General features: G+C 44.7%; 1 protein-coding gene across 1 annotated transcript in view; it reads left to right on the top strand.

Annotated features, from left to right (window-relative positions):
- The window catches only part of LOC113959226 (F-BAR domain only protein 2-like), a 164650-nt gene extending 143992 nt beyond the window's left edge, over positions 1-20658 (top strand). Inside the window, exons 22-30 of the mRNA XM_027668095.1 lie at positions 102-234; positions 2170-2369; positions 11018-11082; positions 12411-12590; positions 16221-16275; positions 17336-17451; positions 18040-18541; positions 18666-18729; positions 20566-20658. Of these exons, the coding sequence (XP_027523896.1) occupies positions 102-234; positions 2170-2369; positions 11018-11082; positions 12411-12590; positions 16221-16275; positions 17336-17451; positions 18040-18541; positions 18666-18729; positions 20566-20658 (1408 nt within the window). The remainder of the gene's footprint in view (positions 1-101; positions 235-2169; positions 2370-11017; positions 11083-12410; positions 12591-16220; positions 16276-17335; positions 17452-18039; positions 18542-18665; positions 18730-20565) is intronic.
- The last annotated feature ends 1194 nt before the right edge of the window (positions 20659-21852 follow it).

The raw sequence follows: 21852 nt of genomic DNA, 5'->3' as shown, positions 1-21852 counted from the left end.
GGAATAGTGAAGAAGGGGAAAATCTAGTCTTAATTTTTAGACATACAAAATAATAAAACTCAGTGTTGTTTTTTGATTCCTACCTTTCTTTTTCTTTGTAGTGATCAGTCACAAAGTGACTCTAGTAGTAAGGATTTTTGGATGAACATGCAAGCCATAACTGTCTACCTCAAGAAATTATCTGAGCACAATCCATCTGCATCCTATTATAATGTGGACGTTTTAAAGTATCAGGTAAACACTTTTTTCCCTTTGGAATTTTTTAAGGAACTCTGGCAGATTTCATATCTATACAGAAATTATAAGAATTGTTATTTGCCTGTTTGCATGCAGATGAACTGTCATCCCTCATCTAAGCCAGTTCTGGGTATGTCACTGCCAAGACTGAGTGAATTCATGTTATGCCTTCATGTTCATTCATGACCTGTTTCAGCTTGCTCACACTTCAGTCCAATTCATGTGTGCAAGCTTCAAACACTTTAACTGTTTGTTAACAAAGTTAAGTTTTTCTTGAATTTAGGGGGTTTGGTGGGGGTTTGTTTGAGTTTGTAATTATGTCTATTTTGATTTTGTAATTGCATATTTTTTGATACTGTAACGTATCAACTGTAATATATGAGAATGCATAATGTTTTCACCTCTCACAATATAAAGGAACAAATCCTGGAAACCATTTACAGGCACATGAAGGTCAAGAAGGTCATCAGGAGTAGTCAGCATGGATTCATCAAGGGAAAGTCATGCTTGACCAATATCATAAACTTCTATGATGAAATGACTGGCCTGGTAGATCAGGAGAGAGCAGTGGATATTGTCTACCTAGACTTCAGGAGGGCTTTTGTCACTCATCCTCATAGGGAAGCTGATGAAGTACAGGCTAGATTATCAGACAGCAAGGGGGATTGAAAACTGGCTGAACAGCCAGGCCCAGAGGGTGATGGTCAGTGTCATAAGGTCTAGTTGAAGACTAAAACAAAACTGTTTTGACTTATGAAAACCAGAACAGGAAGGAACCCCATGGCCCAGAGAGACTTCAAATCCTTTTTTAATTATTTAATTAAAAAACTCAAACAAACCAGGAATCACTTTAGGCTACAACAGTCTTCAGAATTCTGAGATTAAGGGCTCAGAGGTCAATTGTTCTGTTGGTCATTTGTCAGTATTTAGAGTTATACTCATTACCATCTTTCCCTAATTCTGCCCAAAATAGAAATATTTTTATTAAGATGCTGTCACAGTTTAAGGAGACTGAAGTGTTTTGCTAAGGAGGATGAGTTATGAGGTAGACCAAACTCCTCTCTCTCAGCAATTGTAAATCCAAAATTAAGAGGCTCCAATAGAGGAAGTATGGAAAAAAAGAAGAAATAACAACCCTTTGTTAAAGGATATATGTATATTGGCAAAAACAGCAAAAGAACACAAAAACAACTAAACAATAATCCTGTACCCAAAAGTCCCCTTCAAAAAGGAAACAGTTTGATACTTCTCTGTCCTCTAGTACAATTCTAATCACAGTTGGCAGGGGACGCTGTTGGATCACTGGAGGTGCAGAGCCTCCAGTTGCTCTGTGGTGGCTGGCAGGGGGCACTGTTGAACTCTGGCGGTCGCCGCATGGGGACTTCAGCTCGCGGAAGAAACCAAAATGGAGATCTCCCCCTCACCGAGGAGGGAAAGGGGAAAAGGGGAAAGAAGGGTGGTTTCTTTCCCACTAAACTCACGCTGTCTGCGACTGGCTGTGACCAGGACTCCCCCTTGCTCGTCAATGAGCACAAACTCTCTGATGAAATCTGAGCAGATTCGGGCTGGAGACAGAGCATCACTCAGGCAAACTGAGGCTGGAGAGCAGCCAGATGATCAGATCGAGAGCAAAACGACCTCAAAGATTTTCCAACACACACACACCTTGCCTCCCTTAAGGCAGAAAGTGAAGTGCCTCTTTCCAAAGAGAGGAGGGGAGAAAAACTCCTTCCCCCCCCCCAGCCTTAGAGAAAGCTATCAACCTTGAATGCAGGTCTGCCAGCTAGTTCTTTTGTATAGACAATTACCCCTTCCCCCTCCCTCATTCAACACCTTCTTTTACAGTGGGACAGGGGAAAGGAAAATTTCTGCTTGGATTTTTAGAACAAGTAAACCTATGACAGATGCTTTCAATGGTTTCTTCTTTTACAGGTCTCTTCAAATGGCATCCAGTCCACTCCCTTGAATCTTGCAACTTACTGGAAATGTAGTGCTAGCACTACTGATGTGAGAGTGGATTATAAGTATAATCCAGAGTCTATGAATGTGCCTAGTATGCTGTCTAATGTGCAGGTTGTTGTACCAGTAGATGGAGGAGTAACAAACATGCAATCACTTCCACCCGCAAAATGGTAATAGTAATATTTTTCTTTTTATTATTTCAAATTCATTTCAGAGTATTCATTAGTGTCAACCTGAAAAATGTCACTGGAAGAAACAGAGAAATTTTTTCCTCTTGATAAAATGCGTGGTACCAGATGTTTAGGACATTTTCTGGTCCAAAGCAGATCATATACAGCCAATTCACATTGACTAAAATAAGATTATATGCACCCATTCCAACTGTATAATAATACAAACCTTTCTGAATATAAGCATTTCTGAAATTTCCAATGTTTGCTTTCTTTTTGCCAAAAATTAACTTATAATTGAAATAGTTTTAAAACAAACTTCAGTAGTTGAGGACCTCTTCATAAACCAGGTAGCACTGTCTCTCAATTCAAGTGTCATGCTGATTGTTATCTGACCCGCAGCTATCTGACCCCACCTTCTAAGCCTGCAGACCATTTACAGCAGCACTTGAAAGTAAGATGTGCCTCAGATAATTATGTTTCTACAAGTTTGTGAAAACAAGCATGGGGTAGCAGGGTTAGGCAGAGTGCAATATCCTTGGAGCAAAAGGTGAACAGAATTCAATCACCGTGCCTGTGGTTTGGCAGCATGTAGGTACTTGCCAAGCTGTAATGTAATTCCTGGACTGTTTATTTTCAAGAGGAAGAAGAAGGTCTTCTTAGCATGAAGGTTAAGAGGGGAAAAGAATACTAAGTTGTGGGAAGTCGGGCTTTGTTAACCTTATTACTTATAGATCAGTTTACCTTATAAAGCGAGGTTCAGAAATAAAATAAGCCTGGTGTATTTATCAGAAAGGTTCTAATGTTTCTGGAGACAGTACATTTAAATGTGTTAATAGGACAAAGTGGTAATACAGTATTATTTTAAGTGGAAAAAATCCTTCCAAGACTGAATCTTTCTTAACTTGGTATTTCAAGGGAACAATACTTTTAACCAAATCTCCTTAAACTTATTCTGAGCAAGGGCAGGTTCATTATCTTGCCTCCGCAACTTGACTAGAATTTTTGATGAAGTCAATCTCTCCCCTCCCTGCTCAGGCTTCTTCCACAAACCCCTCAGTAATGAAACCTGAGTGAGGGCAGGAATGCCCACCCAGAACACTTAGTGTTAGTTAGAAAGACTCAAAACTTACTGACAGTTTCATTTCAGATTCATCAGAGTAAGGGACTTGAGCTTCATGTATTCTTTCTTTTACCTAGGCAATTACACAAGGCTAGAATTTTGAGCCTTGAAACCTGACAAAAAAATACAGTCATGTCCCAGGCAGCTCTAGTATGTGTCTCCTGCTATATGTTTGGTCTAGTGGGTTGGGTTTTTTTAAGAATAAATGTTTTCTGATTCAATCTCCTGCAAGTAACCACTACCATCTATGCTACTTGTGTGAGCATTTCATTCCTGCTACACCAATGCCAGACAGTTTCAAACCTATCAGCACTTCATGTTGCTCATAGCTTTAGGTTGTTGACTTGATGTTGTGGTTTGAACCACCACAAAAATACAAAATCCAATTTCCAGGCTTCCCCCACCCTTTCCCACAATTTTACATCAACACCGAAGAGAAACTTTCAGGCAAACACACCTCTGTAGGGGGAAAGGGAAGATATATACATTTATTCTATCATGGATAGGTTTCGCGAATGAAGATTTGGGAAGGGCTCTACCCATGTTTGTTGCAAGCGCGTTGGTGGCGGAAAAGGCCAAGACGACATAGGCATGTCCGGTTGCAAAAGGCACAACAGAAAGACTCCTTAGATGGTATATTCTGCAAGGCACGATTCTTTCTGCGTTGTCTTTTCTCCTCGAGGGTGATCCTGTGTGCTTTCTCAAAAGCATCAACAGCGTTATAGATGGTGTGTCTCCAGACATCGCGATTGGAGGCCAGAGTAGACCAGTTATGATGATCAATATGGCCAAGGTTGAGATGTTGTTTCAAGGAGTTCTTGTGTCTTCTCTTCGGGAGTCCTCTCTTGCGGCAACCAGTGACAAGTTCACCATAAAGCAGGATCTTAGGGAGGCAGTGGTCCTTCGTCCGGGAGACATGCCCTGCCCAACGAAGCTGTGTTCTCAGTAACATGACCTCAATACTTGTGACTGCTCCTTGTTCTAGAACAGATGTATTGGTCACATAATCTGACCAGTGGTTGTTTAGGATTGTGCGGAGACAGCATTGATGGAAGCGTTCTAGGAGTCGCAGGTGGTGGCGGTAGATGACCCATGATTCAGATCCTTATAAGAGAGTAGACAACACAATGGCTCTGTAAACACTGATCTTTGTACTTTTCTTCAGGTGTTTATTTCACCAAACTCTTTTATGAAGCTTTCCGAAAGCACTATATGCCTTTGCTAACCTGTTGTCTATCTCCCCGTCAATCTTACCATCCGAGGAGATGAGGTTACCTAGGTAATTAAACTGCTGAACTGATCTGAGCTCTGATTCGCCAATGGTGATATGGGGATGAAGGAAGACTTCCTGAGGTCCTGGTTGATGGAGAACTTCTGTCTTCTTTAAGTTGACTTCCAACCCAAAAAGCTCAGCAGCGTCTGCAAAACAGGGTGTTAAACGCTGCAGAGCTGTTTCTGTGTGGGCAACAAGGGCGGCGTCATCAGCATAAATCAACTCCCGGACAAGATGGTTTAAGGTCTTAGTATGGGCCTTCAGTCGCCTTAGGTTGAATAGGTTTCCATCAGTATGGTATCGAATGTAGATACCGTCCTGATCCTCGAGGTCTGCCGAGACCCTTTAGAGCATCATGCTGAAAAAGACTGTGAATAGGGTTGGTGTGAGAACGCAACCTTGTTTCACACCATTAGTTATTAGAAAGGGCTCAGAAAGTGCATTGCCATATCTGACTTGACCATGTTGATCCTCATGGAGTGAGATGATCATTTTAAGGAACTTGGGGGGACAACCTAAACGTTTCAAAATCTACCATAGACCTCTTCTGCTCACAGTATCGAAAGCCTTGGTGAGGTCGACAAAGGTTGCATAGAGACCTTTGTTCTGTTCCCTACACTTCTCTTGCAGTTGTCTGAAAACAAACACCATGTCTGTGGTACTCCTGTTGGCTCTGAAACCACACTGACTTTCAGGTAGAATTCCTTCTGCTATAGTGGGTATTAGTCTGTTCAAGAGTATTCTTGCCAGGATTTTGCCTGCAATGGAGAGCAGAGAAATACCACGGTAATTTAAACAGTCTGATTTAATACCTTTCTTCTTATACAAAGTGATGATGACTGCATCACGAAGGTCTGATGGTAGTTCGTCTAGTTCCCAACAGGGCACCACAAACTCATGAAATTTAGCATGGACTGCATGGACCCCATGATTCCAGACTTTGGGTGGAATTCCATCAACCCCAGCTGCCATGCCAATTTTCACCTGCTGTATGGCCTTGAGGGTTTCTCCTAAAGTGGGGGCAGTATCCAGTTCGTATTTCACCGGTTGTTGTGTGATGGACTGAATTGCTGAGTCTTGGACTACACGGTTGGTACTGAAAAGAGTCTGAAAGTGTTCAGACCATCGATTCAGAATGGAGGTTTTATCTGTTAGAAGCATTTGGCCATCAACATTGAGTAGAGGGCTTTGGACTTGCTATGTAGGCCTGTATGCTGTTTTCAGGGCCCCATAGAATCCTCTGTGATCACCCGTATCTGTACATAATTGAATTTTTTTAGCTAGATCAATCCACCACTTGTTCTGGATGTCACGGAGTTTCTGTTGGAGTTTGTTGCATGCAAGACGAAAGGCTGTTTTTTTTGCATGACAGGATGGCAGTGCAAGGTGTGCTTGGTGGGTCGTTCTCTTCTTCCTTAACAATTCCTTGATCTCTTGATTGTTTTCATTGAACCAGTCTTTGTTCTTCTTGAGGGAGAACCCTCCTTCAGAGGACTGCAGGATGCTGTTTTTGATATGGAGCCAAAGTGTTTTAGGGGAGGTATCTGTAGAATCTACCGAATGATTTTCGAGCCTAGTTTGAAGATTAACCTGGAATTTGTTTCTTACTGTGGCTGATTGGAGATTGTTAACTTGGAGTCTCCTCCTTGGGATACTGCCCCTTTTAGGTTTGAATTTAAGACTGAGGTTAAGTTTACAGCGCAGCAGTCGATGGTCTGTTTGGCATTCTGCATTGGGCATCACGCGGGTATGGTGGACATCACAGACATCTCTCCGTCGCACCAAGACATAATCAATGAGGTGCCAATGCTTGGATCTGGGGTGCATCCAGGTTGTCTTCAGACTATTTTTCTGCTGAAAGTGATGGTGAGCTGTTGCTCTGCACAGAATTCTAGCAGAAGTTGACCAACACCATGCTTGCCTAATATTCCTTTCCAGGCTTCAAAATTCTTTCCTACTCTGGCATTGAAATCACCAAGGATAATGATCTTATCATCTGCAGGGACCTTTTGGGTAAGACGGTGCAGGTCAGTGTAAAATTTATCTTTTTCATCAAGGTCAACTTGGAGAGTTGGGGCATATATACTAAAGAGGACAACGTGTTGCTTGTTGTTTAGTGGAAGGCATAGGGAGATAATGCGGTCAGAGTGACCTGTTGGTAGATTTTCGAGTTTAGGAAGAATAGAGATTTTTATCATGAATCCAGGTCCTGAGAGATGTTTTTCAATTCTGGGTTTACCTGACCAAAAGAGTGTGTAACTGGCACCATGTTCTCTGAGGTTGCCTTCCTCATGAAGGCGAACTTCACTGAGAGCAGCAATGTCGATGTTGAGATGAGCCAGTTCATGGGCAATTAGGGCAGAACGTCGCTCAGGACGTCCGCTATCTGCAGAATCGAACATGGTTCTGATATTCCAACATGCTAGAGTTAATTTAGGTACACCTTTGGAGGCAGGTGTATGCCTTTGTCTTTTGATCTTTGTGCGACCGCATTGGAAGAAGATGCCTGTTGGCCTGAGGTCAACCAACCGGGTGAAAGTGGAGATGAACTTTGTTTAGGTCACCTTTTCTAGGCCCCTCTCTGAGTGGAGCAAGCAGTGCTGTCCTTGAAAAGACTGCTTGGTCTTTCAGGATGCTGCCCCAAGAGACTGTCATCTACGGTCAGTCTTAAATGACCAATATCCTGAACCCCCTGCATGCAGGGTTGGGTCTGCGGCTTCCAGTGCACCTTTCACCTGCCGTTTCGACCCTCGCCCATCACTACAGGGCTTTTTGCATGTGGGTAAAACCTTCAAGCCTGCGCAATGGATTTTTTAGGTGAGATGCAGTATGCGCGGGACTGAACCCACCCTTTAATCCTGAGGTTCATCTGTCAGGGTCGAGCAAGTTTGGACGGTGGCAGCGAGGTCCTCAGGACGTAGGTTTAATTAGAGTGACCTTCTCTTAGATGGATGGTCTTACAGGGCTAAGCGAGCTCCATCTGCCCGGGTTTGGGATTAGAGTTGTCCTTCTCCTAGGATGACTGCCAGAAGGCTAACGAGCTCATCCTGCCCACACATATATTGTATCTGACCCTATGGTTTTGACCTGTCTGGCATGGGTGACCCTACCGAAGGCATGTACCATCGCCAGCGTAACTCGCAACCACATAGGGGTACACAGACTTCATTCCTATTAGAACGATTTGGGCAAGTCTTTCATTTCCTACTTTGCTATCACCTATCTATGTACAATCTCCAGGAAATACCCAGGAACAACCCTTTGTCCTGACCACCCTGGCAGGATGTAACAGAGTAAAGCAAATATATCCAGAACATGCCGAACCTGGGCAGTATCCGCAGGTGAGCCAAAAACAAACAAACAAACCAACCGTTCTGACCCCTGTACCCATCCAAGACTGGGGTACCTTTCAAGACCCCAGCCCGACCGGGACCCCCAACATTCTAAAAGAACCCATTATCCACCCTGACCTTATCCTTACCCCACTGTGTTACCACATATCTACAGGTGCACTGCTCACCTGCGACATTTCAATACAGTATTGCCCCATTCGCCCTTCCACCAGTCTGAGGACCCCCACAGCCCGCTCGACACACTTCCCCTCCCCCAAACCTGGAATGGCAAACCTCTGTGTGCTCTGAAGCTCCCCTCTCCTCTTCCACGGGAGCGCAGTACCCGCCGGCAAGGTTCCCCCTATTTCTCTCCTTTCACCCGCCGAGGTTAGAACGGGGGTCAACTGTGGCCGCGTCTGGGGGCCTGGGTCCCTGGACCCTCTGCCGCACGTGGCGCGGGGGTTGCCGGACACATTTATTCTGCACAAATAAATATTGTACACATTAAAAGCAACTATATATATACAATATTGCACACCTCTATCATCCTTCTAAACCTCTCCCTTAATTCAGTCCAGGAAGAGTCCTTAGGCTGATAGGGAAGCAGTCTTTCTCTCATGGAAGTGTTCAGGGATAAAAGGTTTCCTCTGATTCACTCCCCCCACTAACCTCCAGCTGTTTACTGGAGTCCTTTCTTCCTTACAAAGTCCAAGAAAATAGTTTGAGTCCGTGCTTTCTTGGTGTGTGATTCGCTCTCTCTCTCTGTTCCGTAGTTGCTGTAGTTCAGCTCAGTTCATCACGTGCACGTGTTTCGGGAATCCATTTTTCCTCAATCAGTTTTTCGGCTACCCCCCGTTTAAATCACTGCAGGAGTAGGGGCAACTCCCGAACCCTTTGGTCCATCTCCAATTTCACTTGGAATTCTTCCAGTTCTGCAAAGAGTCGCAGTTGCTTCTCCAAGCTCCGAGCATGCTTGCCCGTCCCTTGACTCAACTCCAGTACCGAACATGCCTGCTAGGGGAGTAAATATTTGCAACTCCCCTGACTGGCCTCCGAGTCCACTCCAGCTGCCTTTACAGTGGAAGGGGAGAACTGGTGAGGAAACTGCCCCAACCCTAGTCGAACTAAAGTTGAGGAGGCCCGGGGGCCCCCTTGGTTCGAGGAACCCCCAGCCACCCCTCGTATCTCCGATCCTCACTTACACACACCACTCCTACACACCAGCAGACAGACTCTCTCTGCCAACAACTTCCAGTGGTAGTGTATATCTGATTTTTCACAGGAGAGAACAAAACGAGTGGTGATTGGTCCTTCAGGGGAGACTGCCCTGGGACCCAATCACCTCTAGGCCCCGCAGCTCCCGGGGGGGCAATTTCAAACAAGACACTTTGATGGAACAACTGCGAAGTGCTCAGAGTTAAAATGCCCTTTCAACTTAGAGACTATGGTCCTTGGTGCCCTTTGCTTTTCTGGCCCTTCACAGCATCAGAAGTTAACTTCAACCCTGAGTCACTTCTGCCAACTGGTTTTACTAGAATGGAAATGGAATAAAATTCACACAGTCAGGAGTCTCACATAGGGGATAGCAAACAATATTGCTCCCCCTCATACCATCATCATGAAGTATAAAGACCTAGCTTTCAAACTGCTTCCAGCATGTTTGGCCTGTTGTCTCCATTTGAAGAGACTGGAACGTTTGCTAAGGAGGATGAGTTATGAGATAGACCAAACTCAGTTCTCTCAGCAATTGTAAATCCAAAATTAAGGGGGTCCAATTGAGGAAGTATGGAAAAAGGAAGAAATAACAAACCTTTATTAAAATATATATGTATGTTGGCAAAGACAGTAACAGCACACAAAAACAACTAGACAATAGTCCTGTACCCAAAAGTCCCCTTCAAAAAAAAGACACAGACTGAATACTTCTCTGTCCTCTAGCGCGGTTCTAATCATGATTGGCTGGGGGCGCTGTTGAATCACTAGAGGTGCAGAGCCTGCAGTACTCTGTGGTGGCCTGCAGGGGGTGCTATTGGGCTCTGGTAGTCACCATGCGGGGGGTCTTGGATAACAGGAGAAGCTTAAAAAATGGGGACCCTCCCCCAATGGAAGAAGGGGAAAAGAAAGACAGTCCACCTCCATGGAACTCACTGTTGTCCTCGACTGATGGTGTTTCAAAGCTCCTCCTTTTCTCCCAATGAGCACAAAACTCTCCGATGAAATCGCAGCAGGTTTGGGCTGGAGACAGGGGAAGCATGAAAGCAAGCTGAGGAGAGTGGTCAGAAATGACCAGGTCGAGAGCAAGAAAAACAGTCTCAAAGCTTTTCAAAAGCACACAGACTCCCCTGTCTCCATCGTAGAGAAACCCAAACTGTTATCCCCTTTGTGAGGAGGGCCGCAACAGAGCAAAACTCCTTCCCCCTCACTCCCGTCTCAGATGGGCCATCAGTCGGGAATGCAGTTCTGCCAGTTAGGTCTTTTGTAAAGTTAATTGCCCCCTTCCCCCTCCCCGTTCAAACTCTCTCTTCTTACAGTGGGGCAGGGGAAGGAAAATTTCCCCTTGGATTTTTAGAATCTATGACACCTGTCCTTACCTTTTGAGACCACAGAGGGTTTTGAGTTGTGAAGTACAACCATAACCTGGGCATAGAACAGTGTTAACTGTATGAAAGTGTGGTATGTATGTCTGAGGTCTGCTGCAAGCTCAGGGGCAATGCAGGTACACTCTCCTTTTTTCCTTTTTGTTTTGTATTGTTTTCCACAAGCTCACCTTAAAATGATGAAATATTTTTATAAACCTCCACTGAGAGATGTAGGTTATAGGTGCATGGTCTGTAAGGTACCAGTGTAAATCTTGGAAAATAATATTCTGAAAAAAATTCTAAAAGTTGGTGCTTATAACTAACCTTCCATTCTCTTACAGGAATGCAGATCAGGTGAAAGCTTATTGGAAAATATCTAGCATTTCAGAGAAGTCTGAAAATGGAGGCAAGTTAAAGTCTTTTGTTTTGTTTTCTTGTACAGAAAAATGATAACAGTAAAAAGGTAATCATTTTAGCCTCTATGTCCTCATGCCTGTTTACACTTGCCATATCCTGTTTATCAGTTCACTTTCTTATCAAATTCCTCCTGAGACATTCCATTAACAGTGAGATATAAAAATATTGGTTAATTATAAAAAGCAAAATAGTGAAGGCCCTTGAAAGTAGCTAGTGCCACTAAAACAGAGTTTAGACTGGGCAAGAAAATGAGCAGTTCTTGAAAGGGAAATACATTTAATATCTATTTTCTGATTTTCCATACACTGGCAATTGAGATAAAGTAGAAAGAGGTAAGGGGAAGAACTGGGGAAAAAAACAAAAAAAACCCAAAATCTAAGAGTCCTGTGCTGAGATAGACTCAACTATAGATGATTCTCGACCAACATTTTTAGGGTTTTTTATTTTGACCATATACAACTCCAGGAAAAAAAAATCTATGTACATCTGCTCAGAGTTGTAATTTATATAGTTTTTTGTAAGGTACCAATAGTTGTTCTCTGCCCAGTTGCCTTTCCCTGAGGTCCAGTTGATGTCACAGCCCTTGCAGCCTTGGCAGATGCAATGTTTTTTTGAAGCACTTGAATATATGAATTTCCATACTGACAGTGTAATCTAGAAAAGGAGACCAACAATAATGTTGGGGGGTTTTGTCTTGCATTGACTACAAAGGTGTACTTAAAGTAATTTTGAACTATTACTACTTTATAATGGCACTGAAGTAAACTTCACCATTGTCTATGAAAAAGTAACTGTTTTTTGGGAAATGTATTTAATCAGACCTTGTATTTATTTGAAAAATAAGAATTGCTTTCCTCTTGGTACATTACTGTTAAACTGCATTTCTTCCAATGGTTTTGTTCATGTGCATTCATCCAGGCAGATTGTGACAGCATTTAAATATTCTGATGTACTTTAAAATCTGCTAATGGAAAGTACTACATACAAGATAAACCAGGAAGCATAACTGATGGTTATAGGGAACAATCAGGTATTTAATGTAATAAGAGACTACCAGACTGTCGGATATACACATTCTTCTATAAGTATAATCTTGTAGAAATGTGTATTGCTTCCCTCTAATTTATTCACTAGTCACTGTCTTAAACAGAGTATTGGAAAAAGTACTCTCATGTCCTCTGAAAATCTATATAGAACTGCCACTAGAAATAGGTCTTAAAGACCACAATTTGAGTTCTACTCCTTACTACTAAAATTTTTGGGAGATTGCCTTGGTCTTGCAAAACAACCAGCCTTTCAGTTTTGTTGTTTTTATAGGTTCTGGATCACTCAGAGCAAAATTTGAACTTTCAGAAGGACCCAGTAAACCAGCAACACTTGCAGTGCAATTCATTAGTGAAGGAAGTACCCTTTCAGGAATAGATGTAGAACTAGTAAGCACTGGCTATCGACTTTCTCTCCTTAAGAAGAGATTTGCCACTGGTAAGATACTGACATGCTTATATATACAAATTAATATGATATATTATATAGTGCTAAATTATAAGTTATAAAACTGTTAAATAAGTGATGCATAAATAATTACTTTTCCTCAAAAAATGTGGCTGAAAACTGTTTTACCTTTTTTGTTTTCCATAGTTAGTCAAACTGTTAGCACAAAAATACTGAAAAAATCTGTTTTATCTACTGACTGCAAAAACCCTACCTTTCTTTTTCAGGATGGTATATGGCAGACTGTTGATTAACATGTGAAAGTCAGTGGATCAAAGGAGTGCAAGAAGTTCACTCTGCCCTCTCTACTTTTCAAACGCTATTTTAACATGCATTAATTTTTTTAAAATGTTGACCTACTTTGAGGTTTAACCATCAGAACAGAAAATGCACTTTTAAAAGTCATTTTGCAAACTTTTTATTACTTTATAATAGCACTGAAATTAACACTTCTGTAAATGATCATTAGTAAATTTATGGACGAAGTCAAAGTAATAATCAATAGTTGTACTGAAAGTATGAAATTGTATGTTATACTGTAAACATTGAATCAATGCTGTAGATTTAATTTATTTTTATATGAACTGCATAACATTTGTACCTTTTAAAAAAAACACCTGTGCCTATACACTTTGTTATTCGCATGACTCAATTCCTTTTTCAAATTTTGGCTCTTCATCAAGAAAGCACAGTGTTTGTAAAATACATACAACTTTATAAAAATTCCTTTGACTGGAATTTAGAAAGCAGATTTGCAAAACTGGAGATTGTTTTAAAAGAGGTTTAAAATACTGGTTTACTTCCTCCTGGGATAATTGCAATAAATGCAGCTGTAGTAAAGAGAGATGGATCATGCAGGACTTTGAAACTTTGAGATAGTAACTTTATTGTCACCAAAGACAAAAATCCTGAAAAATCACAGAAGATGATAAAAGCAAGTAGCATTTCCTTTCACTTTGACTGCAAACCTTTGGAATTTAAGTGCTTTGAGGGTTCTGTGATGTGAATGTAAACATAGTACTTTGGGAGAAATAGCATTTTAGAAGGGTATTTTATAGCAGCAGGATGACAAGTACTGCCATTTCTATTAGTTAAAATTTTTATCTAAATTCACCATTTTTAGCATTTAATCTACTCGCCACAGCCTTAGCACAGAGAAGTGACACATAAGTAATGTTTTTTAAAGGAAACCACTAATTTCAAAAATCTTTAATGTATTTGTATTATCAAGTGGTTTTTTTAATGCTGAAATCAAAAGTATTGGGGCAAAATAATTCATTAACCTATAAGTGGGAATTTTATATGACCATTTTGAATACCAGTATCTATTTCAAATCCTCTATTAAAACAACAAAACTTACTTCAACTAATTCATGTGTCAGTTCCAATGTTCATGCAGGTAAAATCAGAAGGCTGAGCCACGGACTTTCAAGCAGGAATGGAAGTTTATTCGGGGATGCTTACAGCTCCATGGACTTGCAGCAGCTGGGTGGCAAAAAACACACACACACACCCCAGGGCCTCCCAACCGTGCATGTCAAAGGGGCCCTTGGGCATTCGAGGTGCTGCTTTCTGAACCATTTACCTTTTCCCCCTCCATCTCCCTTCCCCCACTTGTGGGAAGGAATGCTTCTTTGGCATCTTCTCAGATAAGAAAGTTCCCTGTTTAGTCTCACAAAGAAGCAGCTCCACGGGAAGGACAAAAGGTGGTTGTTCTCACATATTCTCTCAACATGTTTCTTTAGCCACAGCAGGTTTATCGAGTAAAGAGAAATTTCCAAATCAATTTGCCTCCTCGTCATTTCTTCCGCAGGGTCCCTACTACCCCCACACATCCAAACTCAATAATGAATTGGACTGCTGAAACTTTACAATAAATTAAGTTGTGTAGAGGCTACATAAATTTTAATGTATACTACACACTTGCAGATAAGACTTCCATTATTAGTGCTAAGCACATACTATACTGTAGATTTGATTGGTAGAGTATATTTGGCTCTTAACTTGCAAACCTTACTGAATGGTAAATTTCTAACATATAAAATGGTACAGTCTTTTTACTGAAATTGTGAGAAATATCTCTAATTAAAATTTCAGAGACGGTCAAATAAAGTGAAACAAAGAACTTTATTTAAACAGTACGCTGGGTGCACCAGACTTGTGACCAGGTCCGAGTTCACCCTGAATGGGCGGGAAGAGCCCTTTTAAGACCCTTTGATTTACATAACCACTCCCTTGCTCCTCCCATGCCAAGCCTCGCTCTTTTCTTCCTTAAAAGGTGATATAGTCTTCTTCTTGCAGTCCATTGGTTGTTTTAACCAACCTATCAAGTTGTTTCCCTGACCCCGGCCACATGGTCCCTTGGCAGTGAGCCCAGACTGGTCTTACTGCCTTACATACTTTCCGACCCGCCTTCACACCGCAACTGTAAGTAACAGTAACTTTAAGCAACCCTGTAAGCAGAACAGTAAGCAGCACTAGGTAATTGTAAGCAGAACAGTAAGCAGCCCACCAGTCCTCAGCCACAAAATGGCTCCCCAACTCCTCAAATAAAATGACCTCCAGGTATCTCGGCACGAGGCAACCATGGAAACCCCTGCTTGTAATAAAACTGTCTTATTCATTTCCTACAAAATCTTAATTGTAATCTTCTTTGCAATCAAATTGTGTTTAACATGACAATATTTTATTAATGAAAATGTAAGACTGTACTGCTTGTTTTAGTCAAGTATTACTTTCATTTCTTAGTTAAATAAAGAAGTTCTGTTTCAAGACTTTTCATCTAGGTGATTATGCCTATATTTGCATTGGGTGCAAGTTACAATTTTGAAGCCATAAAAGACTTTTGTAAAGAAATTAAAAAACAATGTAAAAAGTACATGTGTGTTGTGGTTTACCCGGGAGTCCCCCCCAGCACTGCGGGTGAGTGGTGGGGTCCCGGGCTGACTGCGTGTGTGTGGTGGGTTCCTGGGTTGTCTGGGAGTCCCCCAGGAGTCCCCCCCGGCATTGCGGGTGAGTGGTGGGGTCCCGGGTTGCTGGGAGTTCCCCCCCCCCCCCGGGGCGGGCGGGGGCCCCCCGGGGGCCCCCCCCCCCCCCCGGTGCCGCGGGTGAGTGGTGGGGTCCCGGGCTGACTGGGAGTCCCCTGGTTCAGGCCCCAGGCGCGACCACGACAGGAGAGGGGAGGGGAAAGAGAGAGTGGGGGAGCCTTGCCGGCAGTTGCTGCATGCCCGTGAAGGAGGAGAGAGCAGCTTCTGAGCACACAGAGGTTTGCCGTTCCAGGTTTGGGGGGGGAAGGGGGAGGGAGAGTACAGGGGATGAGAGGGGGAGTACAGGGGAATGGGAGTGCAGGAAGAGAGGGGAGGGGTATCGAGTGGACCATAGGGGTCCTCTGATTGGCGGGAGGGAGAGCGGGGCACTCCTGTATGAAGTGTCAGAGGTGAACAGTGCGCCTGAAGATACGTGGTAACACAGTGGAGGAAGGACATGGTCAGGGTGGATAGTGGGGTTCCTTTAGAGTGATGGGGGTCCCAGCCAAGCTGGGACCTTGAAAGGCACCCCAGCCTTGGATGTGTACGGGGGCCAGAACAGTTGGTTGGTTTGTTTGTCTGTTTGTTTTTGGCTCACCTGTGGCTACAGCCCAGGTTCGGCATGTTCTGGATATATTTGCTTTGCTCTGTTACGTCCTGAAAGGGTGGGTAGGACAAAGGGTTTTTCCTGGGTATCTCCTTATGATTGTATATAAATAGGTAATAGTAAAGTAGAAAATAAAAGACTTGCCGAAACCGTTCTAACAGGAACGTAACCTGTGTGCCCCTATGTGGTTGCGAGCTATGCTGGCGATGGTACATGCCTTCGGTAGGGTCGCCCATGCCAGACAGGTCAAAACAGCAGGGTCAGATACAATACATGTGTGGGCAGGATGAGCTCATTAACCTTCTGGCAGTCATCCTAGGAGAAGGACAACTCTAATCCCAAACCCGGGCAGATGGAGCTCCCTAGTAAGGTCATCCATCTAAGAGAAGGTCACTCTAATTAAACCTACGTCCTGAGGACCTCGCTGCCACCGTCCAAGCTCGCTCGGCCCTGGCAGATGAACCTCAGGATTAAAGGATGGGTTCAGTTCCGCACATACTGCATCTCACCTAAAAATCCATTGCGCAGGCTTGAAGGCTTTACCCACATGCAAAAAGTCCTGTAGCGACGGGCGAGGGTCGAAACGGCAGGTGAAAGGTGCACTGGAAACCGCAGACCCAACCCTGCATGCAGGCGGTTCAGGATATTGGTCATTTGATACTGACTGGAGATGAGAGTCTCTTGGGGCAGCACCCTGAAAGACCAAGTAGCCTTTTCAAGGAGAGCACTGCTTGCTCCACTTGGAGAGGAACCTAGAAAAGGTGGCCTAAACAAAGCTCCTTGTGGGGGGAGATGGCAGGCCCATGGAACCCCCGGGCCCCCTGGAAGTAGAAGAGTTAGAAACATTAAAGGGAGTAAGGCCATTCCCGTGAGAGAAGTAAGAGATAACTGCACATTCCCATGGAGACAACCCTGAGAGTTGGACAGTGCAAGGTCGAGTTGTATAACAAACTGCAGGTGTTGCATTCCTGGGTGTTTTGCAGGAAAATGTTTATAGTGTGTGTGTATGGGAAAGTGGAACTTGGGACCTAATAAAAGACTGCCTGCTGCGCTGAGCAGGCAGACATCTCTTTGTCTCGTTACCCTTGTGTGTGTTGTATGTCATTCTTCCCCCCCAGGACCGAGGCCTTCGACAGATACCCAGTGACAGTTGGTGCCCCATGTGGACCAGACGAACAGAAGAAAAGACTGTCGACTATTGCCTGGGTCGTAGGGGTATTGCGACCGGAGGCAGGTGAGCTGCCGGGCGAGGTGCAACAGGGTCTCGGTACTCAGGAACTGTATAGCAGCAGAGTGCACTGCAGGACCTGGGCGCGATTGTTTTCTGCACCTGCAGACAAGTGTTTCTGCCGCACTTGAGAGGCACGAGTTGCCTGGGAAGCCTGGGTGCATCTGGCACTTGGTAAGGCGCAGGTGGGTTCCTGAGCACTTTTCCTAAGTCACCATGGGGCAGACCATGAGTGCGAATGAAAGGCGTGTGTTTTCCGCCTGGAAAACTTTGTTACGGTGTTAAGCACGAAGAAACTAAGTTACAGCGTTTATTACTTTGGTGTCTTCGGACTGGAAGAGAGGTTGCGTTGCCCACAGCGTTCAGCATCTCTGCCGGGGAGGACACTGGCAAAATGCTATTAGATGGTATAGCAGAGGGTAATCGTGAAGTAGACGGACTGGCTCCTATGTGGAAGTTAGTACTTTCTACCCTCAAGGACTGGCAGGCGAAATTACAAGGCCAGGACAGTCCCGGGACAGCCACGGAGGATGATCTAGCGGACACTTTAACTAACTTCCACCTTAAAGAGCCTTCTGTTTTTTATCCGAGCAGTGCCGCGGGGCTGTGCAATGCACCTACGACCACATCCCCGGCGTCGGGTCCCTACGCCGTGGCGCCGGATGCCAGCACGGTTGTGCCGAGTCCGCTCGCGTCAGGTGATTGCGGGACGGTGCCGGGTGCCAGCGCGGTCGTGGCGGGTCCATCTGCGGCGTCTGCTGCGGGGCCCGCGGACCATAGCGGCGCACCGGTGGCCGCAGCTCCGTGTGCAGACGTGGCGCCCGGTGTGGCTGCGATGCCGGGCGGGGTGCCGAGCGGCACGCTACCGGGGGTCGCAGTGCTCGCAGATCCCCGCGGTGCGCCGCCGGCGGAAAGGCGCCGTGGGCGGTCTCGGCTCCGAATGGTGCGACCGTGCATGCATTCACAACGAGTCCATATGTGCCGGTGACTCCGGCGCCGACCCCGACCCCGATCAGCGGGCTGCCGGCGATTGTGCCAGGTGCGGCGCCGGCTTCGAGCGGCGCCGCGTCGTCAGCGACGGTCACGTCTCCTTTTGGTACGCTCGCGGCCCCGGGTGGTGCAGCCCCGGCGGTGGCGGTCGGGGGGTTTCCTTGTCCTTTTTTCGTTAATTTGACTTTTACAGTGAATGTTTCCCCTGACAATCCTCCTCTCCCTTGCAGCGCGTCTACAGCAGCGTTGGCTCTGGGAGGTTCCAGGCTAGCAGTCAAGCGTCCAGGTGGCACAGTGGGGGGGCAGTCTGTCTTCTCTCCTGTTAACCTCCCCCCTCCTGCAACATATTCCTCTGCGGCTGTTCCTCCTTCCCCCGTACATTATCCTTCACCGACAGATCATTTAGCACAGTCGCGACATAAGGAGGGCAATGACAATTTCCCCCCCCTTATTGATTTTTCCCCTCATGAATCCTATTGCTCCCGCCCTCCTTCCCCTTCTTCCTCTGACTCGGATGGTGACAACTCCCTGAATGAAGCAGCACTTTTGCTTCGAGGGGGACCGAGTTCTCGAAAGACGCGGAACGCGCAGAGGGGGCCTAAAAGTGGGAAAGGGACAGACAAGACAACAAAGGGTGTGGTCCTACCCCCAGTTGAAGTGATTGTGCTACCTAGAGACCCTGGCTCTTTTTGGGAAGGTTTAAGGCAACAGGCTGCCCTGAATGGAAACTGGGATTTTTGTGATAAAATAGGATATCCTTGTTCCACCAGAAAGATTGAAAGTTCCCAGAATAATGTCTTGGCCTTTCCTGTTGTAAAGGCTGTACCTAATTCAGGGGGAACTGATCGGCACATAGCTTATCAATGGAAAGTTGTACAGGATTTGCAATTTAATGTTGGCAAATATGGTATCAATTCCCCTCAGGTTATGAGACTGCTAAGAGTTTTAAATGCTGATTTACTCGCTCCCTACGATCTTACACATCTGACACAGGTCCTATTTGAACCGGTACAGTTGCAATTGTTTATGCAGAAGTGGACTCAGTTGGCTAATCAGTCAGAGCAAGAAAATCTCCTTAAGGTTGAAGGGGACCTTTTGAGAGGTGTAGGTGCACAGGCTTTGATGGGACTTGGTCCATATTCTAATCCGGATGTTCAGGCTACTTGGAACCCTGTTGTACTCCAAGAGGCTCAAAAATTAGACATGACAACCTTGTTTCAAACTATGGAAGTTTCATCCCCAAAGCCGAGATATACGGCTATCAAGTAAGCTAATGGGGAACCATTTTTACAATTTGTTGAAAAATTGACTCGGTCACTAGAAAAACAGGTAGAGGATGAATCCTTGCAGCAGAAGCTTTGTTTGCAGCTGGCACGTGACCAGGCTAATGCTGATTGTAGCAAAATTATCGATTCTTTGCCTAACCAACCTACTTTAACTGACATGATAGAGGCTTGTTCTAAGGTGGGATCTGTTGAGCATAAGATGTCTGCTTTAGCAACTATCTCACATTCCCCTAATAGATGTCACAACTGTGACCAGGAAGGGCACTTTAAGGCGCAGTGTCCTTGGGTGAAAAAGAAGTTTCACAGGGAGAATGTTGAACCTTTGAAGGGGACCTGCAATCGTTGTGGTAAACAGGGACATATTGCAAAGCACTGTACTTCTCGGTATGATGTTAAGGGACATCCCCTGTCGGGAAATGGAAAGCAGAGTGCGAAGGGGCGCGTGAGGACACAAGTACGCCCAACTGTACCCCAGGGATTCAGGTCATGTCAGGATCCACCAGAGACACCGATGACATTCCCTTGTGTGAACGTCTCACAGGAAGAACCAGAGGGTCAACAGGAATGGATGTCTCCACCACTGACACAGTAACCATTCTATCAACAGACATGACTAAGGTTCCTTTAGATGCCTGGGGACCTACTGGACATGGGTTAAGTGCCTTATTAGTTGGCCGTTCTAGTAGTACAATTGCAGACCTTTTTATTCAGGTCGGACTCATTGATGCTGATTATACAGGACAGATCACTGCTTTGTTTTCCACGCCTTATCTGCCCGTGACAATTCCTAAAGGGACACGGATAGCTCAACTTATACCTTATCCGAGTTGTGTTCCTCGAACAGAACCTCGTGACCGTGGAGATGGGGGATTTGGTTCTACTGGCGCACCACGAGTCCTTTGGTCCATGCCAATCTCTGCGCAGCGTCCACAACTGACATGCACTCTCTACAATGCCCGAAGCGTGCCATCATCTGTCCAGACGACCGGACTTCTGGATTCGGGAGCTGACGTAACTATAATTGCACAGACATCCTGGTCGACCCCTTGGCCTTTGGTCACGGCAGGGGCCGGGGTTGTGGGGTTGGGAGGTACTGCTCAGAGTTTTGTTTCCAAACATGCTGTGCTCATTACTAATCCCGAGGTTCAAACTGCTACTGTCAAGTCATATGTCACTGTGGCACCTTTAACCCTGTGGGGACGAGATGTTCTATCTCAGTGGGGGGTAAAGATCACTACGGATTTTTAACTGGGGTCACTGTATTGCAGGGTGTGACTCGACCCACCATTGCTTTGACTTGGCTTACAACTACTCCTGTGTGGGTTAAGCAGTGACCCCTACCTACAGAAAAGTTGTTGGCCCTGCAACAGTTTGTTGAGGAGCAGCTTGAAGCTGATCACATTGAGCCATCTCATAGTCCTTGGAATACCCCTGTCTTTGTCATAAAGAAAAAATCTGGAAAGTGGAGACTGTTGCATGATCTCAGACGAATTAATGCAGTTATGGCTACCATGGGGGCATTACGGCCCGGTTTACCAACCCCTTCAATGCTTCCTGCAGGATGGTCCATTGTTATTATTGATTTGAAAGATTGTTTTTTCACGATCCAGTTGAACCCCAGAGATAGAGAAAAAATTGCATTTTCAGTTCCATCTATTAATTTTACAGAACCTTACAAACATTTTCAATGAAAAACCCTCCCCCAGGGAATGAAAAACTCTCCTACGATTTGTCAGTGGTTTGTAGCTTTGGCATTGTCTCCTGTATGAATGCAATTTCCTGACTGTTGTTGTTATCATTATGTAGATGACATCTTACTGGCTGCAGCCACTGAGGATCAGTTGGGTGTGCTGGAAGCTGAAACCAGAAAGAGTCTACAATCTTTTGACCTAATAGTTGCTCCTGAGAAGGTGCAGCGAAAGGAACCCTGGAAATATTTAGGGTTCAAAATTACATGAAAAGCAGTCATTCCTCAGCCAGTCCAATTGGATATTAATGTCAAAACTCTAACTGACATACAAAAGCTGTTAGGGTCTTTGAACTGGATTAGGTCATACTTAGGATTAACAAACACCCAGCTGGCACCTCTATTTGACCTACTCAAACATTCTGACGATCCTCGAGAACCAAG

This window comes from Corapipo altera, unplaced genomic scaffold (genome assembly GCF_003945725.1).
Source record: "Corapipo altera isolate COAL_440 unplaced genomic scaffold, ASM394572v1 61029, whole genome shotgun sequence".
Classification (NCBI taxonomy): domain Eukaryota; kingdom Metazoa; phylum Chordata; class Aves; order Passeriformes; family Pipridae; genus Corapipo; species Corapipo altera.
This window is presented reverse-complemented; position numbering and strand designations above follow the sequence as displayed.